General features: G+C 38.8%; 1 protein-coding gene across 3 annotated transcripts; it reads right to left on the bottom strand.

Annotated features, from left to right (window-relative positions):
• Nucleotides 1-2642: 2642 nt before the first annotated feature.
• LOC146682691 (putative ATP-dependent RNA helicase ddx6) lies at nt 2643-13188 on the bottom strand. Of its 3 annotated transcripts, XM_085446089.1 has the most exons (14): nt 12980-13188; nt 10404-10851; nt 9721-9994; nt 9525-9629; nt 8559-8688; nt 7877-8023; nt 7622-7716; nt 7388-7510; nt 6852-6980; nt 6469-6585; nt 6145-6208; nt 5942-6043; nt 4829-5042; nt 2643-3752 (listed from the first exon to the last, which is right to left on the bottom strand). In XM_085446089.1, the coding sequence occupies exons 3-13, from the start codon at nt 9961-9963 to the stop codon at nt 4834-4836; spliced, it is 1464 nt and encodes a 487-aa protein (XP_085302215.1). In that variant the 5' UTR covers nt 9964-9994; nt 10404-10851; nt 12980-13188; the 3' UTR covers nt 2643-3752; nt 4829-4833. The 3 variants fall into 3 exon arrangements, with proteins under 3 accessions (XP_085302215.1, XP_085302214.1, XP_085302216.1); XM_085446088.1 differs by having other exon boundaries at nt 9721-10851; XM_085446090.1 differs by lacking the exon at nt 12980-13188 and adding an exon at nt 12627-12732 and having other exon boundaries at nt 9721-10851.
• Nucleotides 13189-15974: the final 2786 nt, after the last annotated feature.

The raw sequence follows: 15974 nt of genomic DNA, 5'->3' as shown, positions 1-15974 counted from the left end.
TTAGGAAAACAGGGCCAAATAAAAAAAAAAAAAGTACCAGTAAGTACAAGGAAGGAGAACAATTCAACAAAAGGATAATTTAAACCAACACTTATCTGCCAATTTAGATCATAAGCACCCACTTCTACTCATGCGACTTTGTCTTCATCTACTTTTAATTTTACCGCCACTGTTCTGCATCGAAGCTGCAGGGGGACTGCTGCTCAGCTTACAGCAAATCTGCTGAGTGTGTCATTAAAATCTGGCAAAAACCTCCAGCAGCAGTGGTCGAGTCTATTTTAGTGCAGCAAATCCACGGTAGAAATATTAGCGGCATTTAAGCCTTTAACACTAATAGTCCACATTAAGATGTTAACTTTTGTTTTACACCAGCAGGGAAAAAAGAAAATTCATTATAGTATCCAAGTCCTCACCCTTTCTCTGATTTTAACTTTGAATAGGTTTCTGATAATATCCCTGCCTCCCGCCCCTGTCAGCACTCCATTTAAAGAGTGCCAACACTCACATACAAAGACTTTATGACGACAACAAAAACCAACATTCATGACTACATTCAGCATAACTTCCTCTGTGACAGGTTAAGCCCGACAAAACAACAACATCGACTTAATGCTGTAGTTTCTATCGGTTACGACTCTTCCCCCCAATTCAAAACATTCGACTGAGTCGAAATGAGGCTGCGCTCGTTACTTTAGAGTGTAAGAATGTTACAACTGACTGCGCAAACAGCAAATATATAGCTAAGAAACAGCTGGCAGATTCATTTCATCTCATCCCTAAAGTAAAAATCCAACCATTTCACAAAGATCTCGGGTGTTCAGCTAAATATCTAATTTTCTGTGTCACAGAGGAGTTTATGGACTGACTGTCAGGGAAGTGAGTAGGAACACAAACCACTGAAGGGGGAAAAAAAGAAAACAAAAAGAAAATCTCATTAGAAATTATTTTGTGTGTCCACAAACATCAACTTCTGGAGCAAGCGGGAGATGGAAAAAAACAAAAGGAGAAAAAACAACAACAAAAAAACAAAAAACAAATCACATCCCTGACAACTGTAAACACCCACATCAATACTTAAGACATCGTACTTGACCAACAAAACAGTCTGCACGATAAGCTCGCGTACACGCAGCCTCGAGCTACAACAACAGGTCAGTTTGATTCTTTTAAAATCATGCATGAGTAACAAATTTGGCTCCAAATCAACTGAACCTGTTGGATTTATCCACAGAGATAAAGCTGTTTGGGTGAGGCTGCATGTAAACACGATGACTCTTATCAACTGCACACACACTCTTTAAAACACACATACCCACAAACACACACCCACCCCAGATCAATCAACTCGCACGCACGCACGCACACACACACACACACACACAAATCAACTCACATGCACACACACACGCGCACACAGATATCCCAGATCAGTCAACACACACACACACTCGCTCATACGACATTCAACTTTTTTGGTTTTGCTTCAATGTAAATCCTGAAAATCTATTTCAAGGAAAACAAAAGGAAACAATACAAGTCTACTTCCTCTTCCACCAATGAAGCAAAGCATTTTCATTTTTTCTTTTTCCTTTTATAACTGTAAACAACGAGTGTAAACAATGAATCATTTACCATTTTCTTTCCTCAAAATGATTCAGAATACCTCGTATAAAGATTGCCCTACTGGGGGAAAAAAATAAAATAAAATAAAAATCACGGCACTTTGATCTTCCATCACACAAACGTTGAACAGGTTCAAGGAGATCACAGTGCTTCATCACTTTCCACAAACTCTTGTTTGTTTGTTGTAACTCTCTGGCAGTCAAAACATAAACAAGTTTTCTTTTTTTCCCCCCAACTTCTGGGGGAGAAAAAAAATTACAAATAAAACAAAATCAATGCTTTTTGACTATGCTTTAAGTCCCAGAGAGATGATTCAAGATGCTCGGTGAGCATCTGATAAAACACTTGGCTTCTGCAAAACTCACCCCAAAAACTCCAAAGGTTACCCAGTGCTAAAGCCTCACCCTGTCCCCACCCCCCAAACTGCTTAGAGCAACAAAAATAAATCTTAAAAAGCAAAATTTCTTTTTAATAATTCGTGATGATCTGTGAGGGGGCAGGGGAAAAAAAAAAAAAAAAAAGAAAATAAAAAAAAAATCAGCTGCCCATTCAAAGATGCTACAAGTTTGCTTAAAAGAAATCTACCCCTCACAAAAATTGTCACTTAAAAAAAAATAAAAAAAATAAAAAATGTGTAGGCTGTGGAGAGAAAAAAAAAAAAAAAAAATTGTTGCCGCACGAGAGAAAAAAAAAATTAGTTGTTTCCAATTGACTTTATATGTGGTCTTTTAAAGACTGAGCGGGTTTCATTCCTCTGTGGTTCATGAAACCAGCTCACATCCAGTTTGTATTTCATTAAAGCAAAGCCTGAAGCGGAGCCTCTACTGCAGCAGCAACGTGAAGAGCTTGGCATTAAACCACCGGGCTGCACAGCTATTATTGGCAACTAATACATTCACCGACGTTAATTTTGTCATGAGGGCTTAAAAACACATTTCCACCGTGCGTTTCCTCGATTAAAAAACAAACAAACAAAAAAACAAGCAAACAAAAAAACCCCAAAAAAACCAAAAACCAAAAAAAAAAAAAAAAACAGAAGCTGTGTGGGGAAAGAAAAAGTTAAAAGTGTTGTTTTGCACCAATCGTGGACATGCTGAAGCTCATTTATCAGCTGTTTTGAATGAGTCTTGAATGCATCATCCTTTTCAGGAAAAGAGAACATATTTTCATCCAGCAGCTACAGCGACCAATAGATTTACACTATTTACCAGTCAATATATTTTTTTTTTTTCTTAGCTGTAAAAGAACAACAGCTTTAATTTAATGAAGCTGCTACTCATCTCCCATGCTGCTTGTGTGTATCTGCAGGCCAACATACTCTACGAATCAGTACAGGGGCCGTCTTCTCACATTAGCTCTGCTCATGTTTTATTCATGGTGGAAGGGAAAAACAGTCACGTAGTATTTAAATAAAGCTGCCCTTTTTTTTTTTTATTGCAACGTTCACATTAAAAACAAACGTTCACATTCAGGATGGTTTTGAGCCATGTTTCTGCACACCTCTCAGCGGGAGAGCAGTGTGTTGTCCTTTTTTCCTTTGCATAATGACTAAAGTTTCAATAAACTCAGGTTACTATTGATTCGTCTTTGTGCTCGTACTCTGCTGCGTGACAGTCGGCAGCAGGCTATGAATGGATGAGTGCACACGGGAGTCAAGTAAGGCACTTAAGTGACCACAGCAGTGTGAGTGGACAGAGTGATGGCTGGTGTAAGTGCACCACTTTTAAAAAAAAACAAAACAAAACAAAACAAAACAAAAAAACCCAAAATAGACCAACTTTGCTGCTGGAAGTGAAAACTGTCTCCAAAGGCGACGGGTTCAAAACAGCTCATTTCTCTAATTCTAGGAATTGTTAAGCTTTCTCGCGGTCCCAGCTTGGTGCAAAGCACACTTTAAACCTCTAAATGTATAAAATAATGAGGCAGCTCTTGTTGAGGAAAAGCTAAAGAAATGCTCCAAAATAAAAACAGCCTTTGTTTCTTTTTTTGTTTGATTTTTTTTTTTTTTTTTTTTAAGACATCCATTCCACAGGCTCGGAAAACAAGTGACGAATGTAAAAATGAAGAGTTGCCTGAAGCCTGGGTGCAAGCGCTGATGTCTGTGCAAAAGCCCGGTGTGTCTCAGCGTCCTGAGGAAGAGGACAAAACATGGATTAGGAGCACATCGTCAGTCAAGTTACCAACACAAGGAGCCACACTGCATCTGAAATCATTCACTACTCACTTGAGTGGGCTGTATAGTGAGTCCGGCTATCTTTCAGTCTGAGTAAGATTATACCCTACATGGCATTTGTCCTCATAGGGGTAAGAATGACTTTGATAAAGCAAGTGGAAGGCCACACACTGACAAAAACTCCCCCCCAAAAAAACCAAACAAACACGACACAGAACTGGTAAGGCAAGTTGCTGCAAACTCTTCCATGGATCAGCTGATCCTCGCTCCATGATTTCAGTCATTAAGTGTTTAATTTTTTTTTACACATCCTTTTGTGCAAACAGATTAGTCCATCCTGACAAAGCTACAGCTGTTATGATTTTTGGGAGAGATTTTAGGCCGGATTTTTAATATGCTGCATCAGCATAACCACCTCTGCAAATGACAAAGTTAAGAGAAGAAAAATTTAAGAAACTGTTTTGTGAGCCAATCCCAGGCATGTGTCCCCTACCCTACAGCATTTAATGCATCTCACAATGCCTCAGGAAAAGTAGTGTACAGCTGATGTGCACTGCCCTCCACAGAACCCCATCATACGCTGAGCAAACTATTTTTTAAGCCAGCTGTGATTAATAAATGTAATTGTGTGCCAGCAAAGACATAACAGAGACAAAGGCGCGAGTAGTCTCTGACAGCATTTCATTTTACTGATCTAAATCTTTCACAAATCTAGCAATCTTTGGCAATTTTTTTTTATATAAAACTCTGTTTTTTTCCCCATGTTAGAAATCTAGTTCACCGCTTTCTTTGCCCACCTCTACATGCCCAAAGTTGCTTGCCATTTAATTTAGCTCATGCTAAACTATATATTTAAAAGGTAAGGAAAGCATTTTAAAATGAACTTGTTCACATTTAAAATCATGGTAAATATTGACCAACTATCACCCTGAATTTACTTTTAATCATAGCTGTGAAGCTCAATACATAGAACTCCCAGGATAGGGAGCAGTGAATGATTTCAGACAACCTCGCTTTTTCTTGGCATCGCACCTGTTTTAGGTGCTGTCCTGTTGGCGCTTCTCCTCGACCTCCTCCACGTCACAATCTCCGCTAGTTGAGTGGTACTCGGCCACATAGAGGCTCTTGTCGATGCTGCTGGGAATGGGCTTAATGTCGGTCACCAGCTGGTCTTCAATGGCCTTCAGGTTGAAGCGATCCTCCGATGTGATCAGGTTGATGGCCAAGCCCAGGTGTCCAAACCGCCCTGAGAAACATGAGAATGTGGTTAATATACAATGTCCAGTTTAAACTAAAAACAAAGTATGTCATTAATATTGTGGGGGAAAAATAATCAAATAAAATAGTACAGTAGAGAAACTGTTCCCAAGGGACATCAGAACATCAAAACCATGACATCAGTCACAGTCTGAAGCGCTGTGAGCGTGTCAAACATGAAAAAACAAAAAAAACAACCCCATGAATTTGGCAACTTGTGCCACGTGGCGAGACGTCACAGATGCAGATTGCGAAGTCCAAGCCTGTAGTAAAGCTTTAGTTTTGTGCTTTCTAACTAGTTTGCTTTTTCCTGTTTCACTTCATGTGGAAATTTTGGTTTGTGTTTACTTTCATTTCAGTTACTTTGCAGATTGAATTCACTCGTTTCAGTTTAGTTTTTAAAATAGTATCATAACACAGACCATATTTTTCAGAGGCGGCTTTCACAAGTTCAGAACGGACGTAAAATTACAAAAGTACTTTTTGAAGGCAGTTGAGTCACAGATTAAAGCGCTAAAGCCTGACATTTACTCTGTTAAAAACAGGGCAATTGTTAGAGCAAATAGCAGTTTATGCTCAGCACTGTCATCCTTACAGGCAGTAACACCAGTTTTTGTAAAGCTATGACACTCTTTTCAACTGTGGCTTTAGGGTTAGCGACAGGATATTTAGACCTCTGATGGTTAAAATGAGAGTTTTAACTGTGACATAAGAAAAGAAACACTTTTCTCTCATTGTGCATCAGGGGTTGCTGTGCGCCATGGTTTCTAGCTAAATACAAGCCAGTTATAAACTTTCAAGCATCCTGGAAAACAATTTCATTTACAAAAAAAAAAAAAAGCAGGTAAGCTTTAATGATTTACATTTACAAACAAAAACAAAACATACCTGATCTTCCAATACGATGCAGGTAAGTCTCTGCGTTCTTCGGGAAGTCGAAGTTGATAACCACGTTTACCGCCTGGATGTCAATTCCTCTGGTGAACAGATCTATTGGAAGGCAACAGAAGATTACAGCAGTGCTACAACATATCCTGGATTAACTCTGAGGCTTTTGTGATGCACAAGTAGATATTCCAGTTAAAACTCACCAGTGCACACCAGATTTCTGCACAGTCCATTTCTGAAGTCGTGGAACACACGGTTTCTGTATTCCTGGAGAAAACAAATGATCGCAAATCATTACTTATCCAACATCGGGATTTGCTTTTCTTCAGCCTGAAGAAAATGTATTCCTCATTGAAATATTCAGGTATTTTAATACCGTGATCAAAGTAATTTTAAGGTTTTAAAAGAATCTAACATTAATATTTATATAGATGGAGGATTACGAGCAGGCATATTCTTTTATTTTGCGCCCGTCATTCATTTGAGAGCCCACTAATGTTCTGTTAGCATAAAAACATTGTTCTCACCTGCATCATTTTAGCGTGGATGTAGAAGCAGGAGTAGCCCAGCTGAGTGATCTTCTTGGCCAAGAGCTCCACTCTCTGAGTGGAGTTACAGAAGATGATTGACTGGTTGATTTGAAGCTATGATGGAGAGGAGGAAAAAAATAAGTTATTCCTAGCTCAGAATGAGCCTTTGAGGGCATTTTCATCTGTGGAAAGTAAAAGCAATAAGCCTGTGTTTCCTTATCTGATAAAACCTTTTAAAGAAAGGAATTAAAATAAAAAAATAAAGGTAAAGGGAGTAAAATTTAATCAGGAAACACTGGATTAACACGGGCTAACTTGTCACTTTGAAAGAAGTGTACTTGTGGTCACAAAGTAACCGCAGTTAACAGAGAGTCGGTTACCCTGGAGAAGAGTGTGTTGAGGCAGTGAACTTTCTGCCTCTCTGTGACGTAGGCATAGTACTGAGTAATGCCCTTCAGAGTCAGCTCCTCCATCAGGTTTATCTCATAGGGCTTCTGAAGGTGCTTGGCCTACAGCAAAGACACAGAGAGATAACAGTTCACACAGTGCTTTTAAAAATGTGTTTTCAGAACTGTAAAAGCTTCTAGGACATTTCTGTCATGATCATTTTCTGCTCTTCTTTATGGAGAAATTTCTTTTTGGATGCACTGTCACTGAAACCACCACACAAGTAGTACCTGCTTAGATACTCAGAATTTCAAAAAAGACTTGTACAAACAGTAAAAGCAATCGTATCCTGTGACTGTAAACTAAATTTGCTTTAGCTGAATCAACCCTGGAAATGTCCACAACAAAGAAAGAAACAGATTTGGGCGCGACAGGAGCGGAGCTCGGTCTGCAGTGTGAGCTAAGTGGAGCCAAGTGGCTCTGAGCCAGCAGGCTGGACAAGCAGCGCAGTAATTAGCCGTCTACTCACCATGAACTTCTGCACACTGATGGGGAAGGTTGCAGAGTAGAGCAGGATCTGTCTGTTCTTGGCCAGGAAACTAATAATATCTTCAATAAGCACCACAAAATCCTGAGACAGCAGCTTATCCGCCTGAAGAGAAACGGAATAATAATTACCACGAAGCAAGCCTCTTTTCTTACCCGATACAACACAATACATGAAATAACAGCTAGTTTCTGAAATGACTTTACTCATATTTACCTCATCCATCACCATCATCTGGACTTTATCCACCTTTGCCACTCCCTTCTTTATCAAGTCCAGGATCCTGCCAGGCGTGGCAATGACCACATGCACTATTGTGAAAACAGAACTATGATTATCATCAAAACTTCCTTTTTACGGGGCATTTTGTGACAATATTTAACAACAGATAACACACGGAATTCAGAGTGACAGCCTCCATAACCTCTCATGGATAAAAGTACCACAAAGCTGGTTGATATGAATCTTTACCGGTCTCATCCAGACGCATGATGTCATCTCTCAGGTTGGTGCCCCCGGTGGTGGCCATTACTTTGACTCCTCCCAGGTGTTTGCTGAGCTGGATGCAGATCTGGCTCATCTGCAGTGCCAGCTCACGAGTGGGCACCATGACAATGGCTGGAAAATTTAAAAAAAAAAAAAAAAGAAGTAGAGATTACAAACATGATAGATGGTATGTGATTTCACAAGCTGTTTTCACACATGAAATTAATCTGGCTTTTTAGTTTTACAGTTGTCCTTTCTGCTAGGCAGCACAAAGATGGCCACTTGCTATATTAGCTGTGCCTTCAAACATCACAGAGACTTTGCACTTGAGAACTTAAAGGTTAATGTCAGGCTGAGGTCCATCCCTGTTGGCTCAGTCCTAGAAAAGATCTGGGCTGCAATGCATGTGTGAAATCTGCTTTGAAGGAAAAACATAGAACCAACAGAAAAAACAAGGCTGGCGAGACAATGACGATGCATTAGCTTCTCTTTCTATAGCACGTGCTTTGTTTCCTAGACAAACTGAAGGAAATGCCATGTCAGGTAAAATGGAAGCATAGGAAAACAACACAAGTTAAAAAACACCTTAAAGAAAAAGGTAGTTAAAACTGTAGTCAGTAAAGCTTATATTTGGAGTCCAACTATAAAACCAAAGGCAGTGCCTCACCCTGTATGTGGTCCTTTTTCAGGTCTATCCTTTCCAGCAGTGGGATGAGATAGGCTCCACTTTTCCCTGTTCCATTCTTGGCTCGGGCCAGAATGTCCCGTCCAGACAGGGCGATGGGAATGCTCTCCTCCTGCAAGGAACCAACAGGCAAACCGTCTGTCTCATTACACAAACATACTTGCCTTTTTTATTTCATGGACACAAATGAAATGTGTGTCTTTGTCTTACATGTTTAAACCATGGCATTTGTGCTTTTAAGGTAGACCATAAAAACAACCCGAATTGTGTCAGCATGTGTAAGCATCTCTCAAATCAAACAAACAAAATAAAATGTATAAAACTGTATGACCGTACAAGTAACCCAGGTTTTTTTCCCCCATCATCCACAGTGATAGTTAAAATTAGGTAATGGAGATAAAGCCACTATTGTGTTAGATTCTTGTAATAATTCACTTGTCTTGTCACCAGGCTGTTACATTTTTATGTCAGTTCACATTTATATTTTCTTTTCAGTTAAATTATATTTAAAGTTTAAGGAAATTATTTGTTTAATAAGACAAGATTTGTAAAGTTTAACAAATCTGATTTACTTTATAATGAGAAATAATCCTGATCTAAAAAGTGCACCACATCAACCGTGCTGCAGATGATGTTTACTTTTAATGTTAATTTTTGATGAGTTTTAAAGAGAGTACAAAAGAAACAGGATGAAAACACCTATTCTTTTTAAAAAAAAGTCAAATGCTGACGCACAAATCAACTGATATTGGCGTATATACTGTCAAAAATGATTCTCCCCCCCCCCAAAAAAAAAACACAACAGAATACAGACAAATGTGTTTGTCTAATACAGAAATGCCCAGCAGAATGGTTACATGTGTTGGGTTTTCTGTCAACATAAAATTGTAAGTTAATCAATGGGGTCTATTTGGAAAGAAGATAAATGATAATAAATATTGAGCATACCTGAATAGGGGAAGGTTTCTCCCAACCCATCTCAAAGATGCCCATCAGGAGTTCTCTTTTGAGACAATAATCTTCAAACTCATTCCCCTTTGTGGACGTCACATCCTGCAGTGGTCACAGAAATGGTTAGGACATCAGGAGAAAACTAGTCTGAAGCGAAAGCATGACAAGAAACTGAAATCAAATTTTAACTCACTGAGGTTTTGACCCTGTTGTCTTTGGGAGGGAGCTGTAGGCTCTTTTTCCAGTCATCTCCAAACTTAATACCACCTCCGTCCTGAGAGGCTCCTCCTGCTTTCTGGGGAGCACCCAAAGTCTTTCCTTGAGTTGTTGGTGCTGGCTGGACTGCAGCTGGTTTGGTCTGCCCTCTGAGCTGCCCGTTCTGCTTATTCAGTCCCATGACGACCGGGCCCACACTTTCTGTTCTGGCGGTTGCCATTTTCCCTGTTTTTGTCTTCTTTTTTTCTGTCCTTTGAAGTATTAGATTTTTGCGTCTTAGGTTTAATTTTTAAAAATTCTCTTCAGATGTAAAAAAGTTTAATAAAGCATTAACAAACGATATTCTCTCTCTTTTTTTGTTTGAAGTCCAAAGCTGACGACAGAAGTGGATTCGTAGTATTTACATATACACACGTACGTGCAGTTCGGTCCCCTTCAACAACAGAGTGACTGACGTACACAAAACAACCAAAAAAAAAAAAAAAAAAAAACTTTTTACAGAAGAGCTCTTCAAAATGAAGAGAAATTTGCATTCATATGCATGAATATACTTGTCCACAATATAGAAAAATTATATGTGAACAAGTATTGAAGCAGTTCAAGTCCTGAAACAGAACAACTAAGGCAATCTGAACTTGGGGATCTTCAATATAATCTTACTTCAATACTTAAACTTCTCTTTGTGAATGGAACAGTATTTCTTATTTCCACTTTTGAGTCCATTAGAGTTGCTCAATATCCCTGTTCTTGACAAAAAAAAAAAAAAAAAAAAGGAAAGTAAATGCCCAACTTTGTACAAGTATCTCCCCAAAATTATAGTCCGTAATGCTTTCTGTTTATTTCCACTGTGTGGGTATAAGTCACTCCAAAAAAATGGATCCTGAAATCAAAAATCACACAAGGGGTAACTGAGTCCAAAGCCCAAAAAGCTTTCCACCCTTGCTGAGTCTTCAGTGTGTGTGGGGGGTGTGAGTTTCCTTTCTCCTCCAGGTGTTTGACCCTCTCTCCTTCGACACTACAGGTCTTCAGCTCAGTCTGAAGTGTGAGAGTTGTGGCCTGATCGCCTGCTGCCTCCTCAGAGTCAAAGCCAACAACTCAGACTCCTCACCTAAAAGAAATAAAAGCACGAGATTTTACATTTTTAAATGACCATGAACAGCTGACTCTAAGTCCCAGTTATAAGTAGTTTACCTATTTACTCTCTTGATCATCAGTTGCACTGAAGATGACATCATAACCCAAAATAGGTAAATAATGATTACAAAATGAGAAAAAGAAGCAAGATCTCATAAACAAACAATTCGGCATTTTTGGGATGTTTGCATTTAAAGCCATCAGGCTGCCATGTTTAACTCCTTATCAGATTACTTGTAATTTGATTTCTTTGCATAAAAACAGGTAGGACTCACAGTGGCCTCCATAGCTTTAAAGTTGCCCTGTTCCAAAGTAGACCCAAACACTAACAAATATTTTTTGTTCCGTTTTGTTGGTAAATAAATTTACTTTCAGCGCTCGTTATCTGTGACAGCAGAGATGACAGCGTAGGTGGGGATGTTCCAGATCCTGTTTTAACTTTTCATAATGCCACCAATAAACCACTACTGTTTCAACTGAAAACTACCTCTAACTAAACAAAAGGGAAATTAAAAGGATTCGCACCATCAAATTTTACAGGAGATTAAAACTCCTGAGTGTCAAAGACATGCCTGATCATCTACATCAGAATTCCCTACAAAATTTGAGATCTGCAGCTTCTCATTTCAACTTATTGAATTGCAGATATCGCCAACATCCTGCAGTCAAAAACAATACACAAATCAATCACAAAATACACTAATGTGACATGTAGTCACGTAGCTGGGTTTCAGAGGGGTCTGTGGTTATGATGTACCTATGACATATATCTAACCCTTAAGTCTAATCTGTTCTGTTAAGGGTGTCTCTGAAGAAATGTTACACACACAGTCAGTTGGCTTTGAAGTAATGGAGCAGCAGCTACAACAGGCCACACAGAAACCTAGTCTGCCAGTCATTCTCACATATTTGACAACGGTTAAACTCCAAAAGCCCACAGATGCAAAAATGCACTGGGAAAAAAAATTCATCATCAAAGCGGACTTTTCTTTCGAATCTACTGTTACTAATATTTATTAATTCTTTATTTAAACTGGCAGCATTCTTACGTGATTTCATATTAAATATTGATGCTAAATGCAACATAGTGAAATAATAGTGCTATATTTTTAAGAAGTGAACAGTTAGTAGTAGTTCGTTTATAAGCATACAGATTAATTACAGAATACCTACAGAGTAACTAACTAATGAATATTCAGTATATAGAAACACTGAATATTTCCGTATTAAAACACCATACTCAACAGGCTGTGCCACTTTTATTAAAAAGCTCAAACTGCGTTTTCGGCTTCTTGCAGACCCTTCCCCCTTTAGTTAAAGTTGTTGAGAATCTGCTCTTTTGTTAGTAAAGTTGGCCGACTTCTGCCCTGAACAGTGATAAATAAAAGCGGCAGTTATTTGCAGAAAGCGACACGCTGCTTCAGCACTCCGAGGTTAGAGAGGTGAACCTGCCAGGTGGCAGCCCTCAGATTAACGAAGCCCAAACTGTCAGGATTTTCTTCTTTTTTTAATTGAGTCTATCCTTTACTGAGGCTCAAATCAGCTTGAAACAAATCAAACAATCACAGTTTGAATCGATTGCCAAAAGCTGCTCACAGCGTCATAACTTTACCAAGTTTTTTTTCCTCCACCGTTCAGACTGCACATTAGCTTAAACTTAATTTTCACGCAGTTTTCCAAACGCACTCTGAAATTAATTAACTTTAACACACCAAAACAATTACTTTGGATTTGATAAACTTTACATACCTTCATTTATTGATTAATATCTTACATTAACGCTGCCTCTAAGGAGAAACACTAAATACGTTATGCTAACGGAGCTAAAGTTAACGAGCGACTGAGCCGTTAAAACGTTCGTTCGTCTTTTACTTTTTATGATCTTTTAATTTATCATAACGATAACAATGCGATAAAAATGTACTTTGACTGGGTTAATTCTTTTGCAATGTTTCCACTAAAGCTTCATGGAATACGGCTATCCTCCGGACTAATTTAGCACAAATAACTCCACTCGCTAACGTTAGCTACATGCTAATCTGCTCATAGCACCTCAGATGTTTTTTACAGAAAGTAAACGCCTCAAAGCTCCGCAAACCTACCTTTATTGTTTTATTTTTCTGCAACGAACACTCACTGCGCGGTCGATCAACTATTTCCTTTACAATAAGCTTCAATCACTGATTTTTTTTCTGGATATAAATCTCCTCTATTGTGTTTCTTCTTCCTTTAAATCAACATGGTCGCCTCTTCTTCGTCTCCTCTTCCTCGTCGTCTCTCTGCTGTTTATCACACGTGAGACTCCAAGACGTTGCTGCCACCTGCTGGCGCACCTAGTTACTGCTACATAGGATTTATATTTTTAACTATAATTATATTATTCATATGTTTATTTTTATATTTTATGGAATGATTAAATAAAAGTTGAATATAAAAAAAGCTCTGTAAAGCGATCAATATAGCATTCTCATTGTGTACTTTATCTAATCAGCCACAGAGTTTTCTTCTCAGTCATAAACGCACCTTTTTGTGACTTTTATACAAAGTCACAAAAAGTGCCTAATTACCTGAAACACAGCTCACAGTTGTTTTAGATCTTTGCCCACACATTCTTTGCTCAAGGTTACAATCACCTACCGATCGTAATGGGTTCAAATGAGTTCAAATATGCACTCTTACTGCTCTGACTCCTTAACATTGTAAACCTGTTTCCCATAATGTTTGGTACAGAGATGAATGGTAAATAAAAGCTTCCTAGCTCAGGCAACATTTCTGGCAGCTAATACTGAGGGAGCAACAGCTACATTCTTGCTAAAAAAATCTAACCTACATCCCAGAGAGTGTCTATAATAGAGGGTTAATTTGAGGATGGGTACCTAGAGGGATGAAGTATCTCGGGATTAGGCTAAGCCAAGATATGGAGGACCTACCCCAACTCAATTTTGACCCAGTCCCACTAAAAATAAAAACGTCTAAGGAGCTTGGAAAGAAAAGCGTCTGGACTTCTTCGAGGTGTTTGAAGATGTTTCACCTCTCATCCAAGAAGCTTCTTCAGTTCTAAGGGTCAATGGTGGGGAGTCCCAGATTTAAACCCAGTGGGAGTTTCCCCCCAAAGAGGGACAAAGGACCCCCTGATGATCCTCTACCTAATCACATGAGCCAAGGTGTGAAAGCGGGTGTGGTTCCCAATCAGCCAGGGTTTCGGGTGAGCTCATTGTGAAACCTGGCCCCACCCTATCATGTGATTTCCCGAGGTCAGATGGCCCAGGATGTGAGTGAGTGTTAAGGCGTCTGGGAGCAAAAAAGTGGAGCAAATTAAAAATCTCATTGTGGGGCAAAATAAATATTGTAAAAATGATTATAGCTCCCCAATTCAACTACGTATCATGTTACCAAATGTGATACTGCCTGTTTTCTTCAAACAGAATGAAAACTTAATTAAGCAGTTTCTGTGGGATGGGAAAAGGGCAAGAATCAAGCTAAGTAAATTATATGGCCCTAGAGAGAAGGGCGGCTTAAGTTTACCCGATCCAAGACTATATTCAATCTCATTCGAGGTGGCAAAATTGGTTAATTACTGGGGAAAAAAATCAAGCTGGACAGGAATGGCTGAGTATAGAGTCTGAGATTTATACCCATTATGACCCAAAATGTATGCTGTCTCAAAGCCGCACTTCAACAAACGCAATTTTGCTTCACTCTAGCCAGGTATGGCTGAATATAGAATTCTTAAAATATCACCTCATGTGCAGTTTTACTCATCGCTTTGGAACAATCCAGCTGTTCGTATAGGGGGGAGAAAATGGTGTTTTGGAAATTGTGGCAGTCTCATGGCATAAAGGTTATTAGTGACTCATTTAAAGATGGGGAATTTATGTCCTATATAGATCTTGTCCAAACATACAAATTGGAAGGGAAGGAACGTCTTTGGAGATATTTGCGAATTAGATATTGTGTGATGTTCAAGTTCAGAAGGGGACATGGAAATCTTGTTCTAAATTTTATAAATATTCCTCGGGAGCGCCACACAGCATAATGCTTTTATAAGTTGGTAAATGATAATAGAAGTGGGTGTTCGAATATTAAAACTTTGTGGCAGAAAGATTTAAATGCACCAATTCCAAACATAAAATGGATGGGAATTTTGGTAGAAAATGGGATTTATGTTAAGGAGGCGAGGAGCAAATGCATACAATATAAAATTGTGCATAGATATTATCATACTCCAACAAGATTACACAGCATGAAGCTTATGCCTGACTATCTCTGTTGGAAATGTAAAAGTGAGGTGTGGACTTTCCTACATTGTTTTTGGAAATGTTCCCTTAAAGCTCCTTTTTGGAAGGAAGTCGTCACACTTTTAAAAGGTTGTTCAGGATCAGAAGTGCCCTTAACTCCTGAATTGTGTTTGTTAGGAGACCGTTCTCATATTCCAAGAATTCATAATAATGTTTTTACGGTTGTTATGGTTGGACTGGTAACTGCATTGAGGGTTATCCTCAGGCACTGGAAGACTACAGCACTTCCTGAGCTGAAAGACTCAGAGCAATGGCAGAGACTGCTTCCTATGAGTCCATGCTGAATAAACTTAAAAATGATACAAAAGACAAAGATAAAATTTGGGACTACTTTTGGAGCTATCTGAAGCACACAGGAAATCACGACCATAATACCATAATCTAAAGGATTATTAACTGTGACTACCAGCCAATATGTTACTTTACTGTCATTTTTAGTTGCCCGTTTCTGTGTTTCTTCTTTCAGAACCTACTGTAAGTTAGCTTCTCTTTCCTCCTTTTAAGGAGGGATGCACACCAGCAGTTTTCTTGGTTTCTCCCCCCCCCGCTCTTATACAGGTTTAAGTACCGTGTATGTTTTCAAAAAACTTGCAAAATCAATAAAAACTTAAATGTAAAAAAAATATGAGGATGTGAGAGCCATGTTACATTCCCTCAGATTCACAGGTTATTCTGATAAGCTAAGGTGATGCACACTGTGACCTCTGGGTTCAGAATGTGTTTCACTTTTGTTGTCAGTAAAACCTGCCATGCAAGCTTATGTAAAACAGTAACACTAGAGAACACAGAAAACAGTACA

Source organism: Copadichromis virginalis, linkage group LG22 (assembly GCF_057382275.1).
Source record: "Copadichromis virginalis isolate Kocher_CV1m ecotype Utaka linkage group LG22, C_Virginalis_male_GT1.1, whole genome shotgun sequence".
In the NCBI taxonomy this organism is placed as follows: domain Eukaryota; kingdom Metazoa; phylum Chordata; class Actinopteri; order Cichliformes; family Cichlidae; genus Copadichromis; species Copadichromis virginalis.
This window is presented reverse-complemented; position numbering and strand designations above follow the sequence as displayed.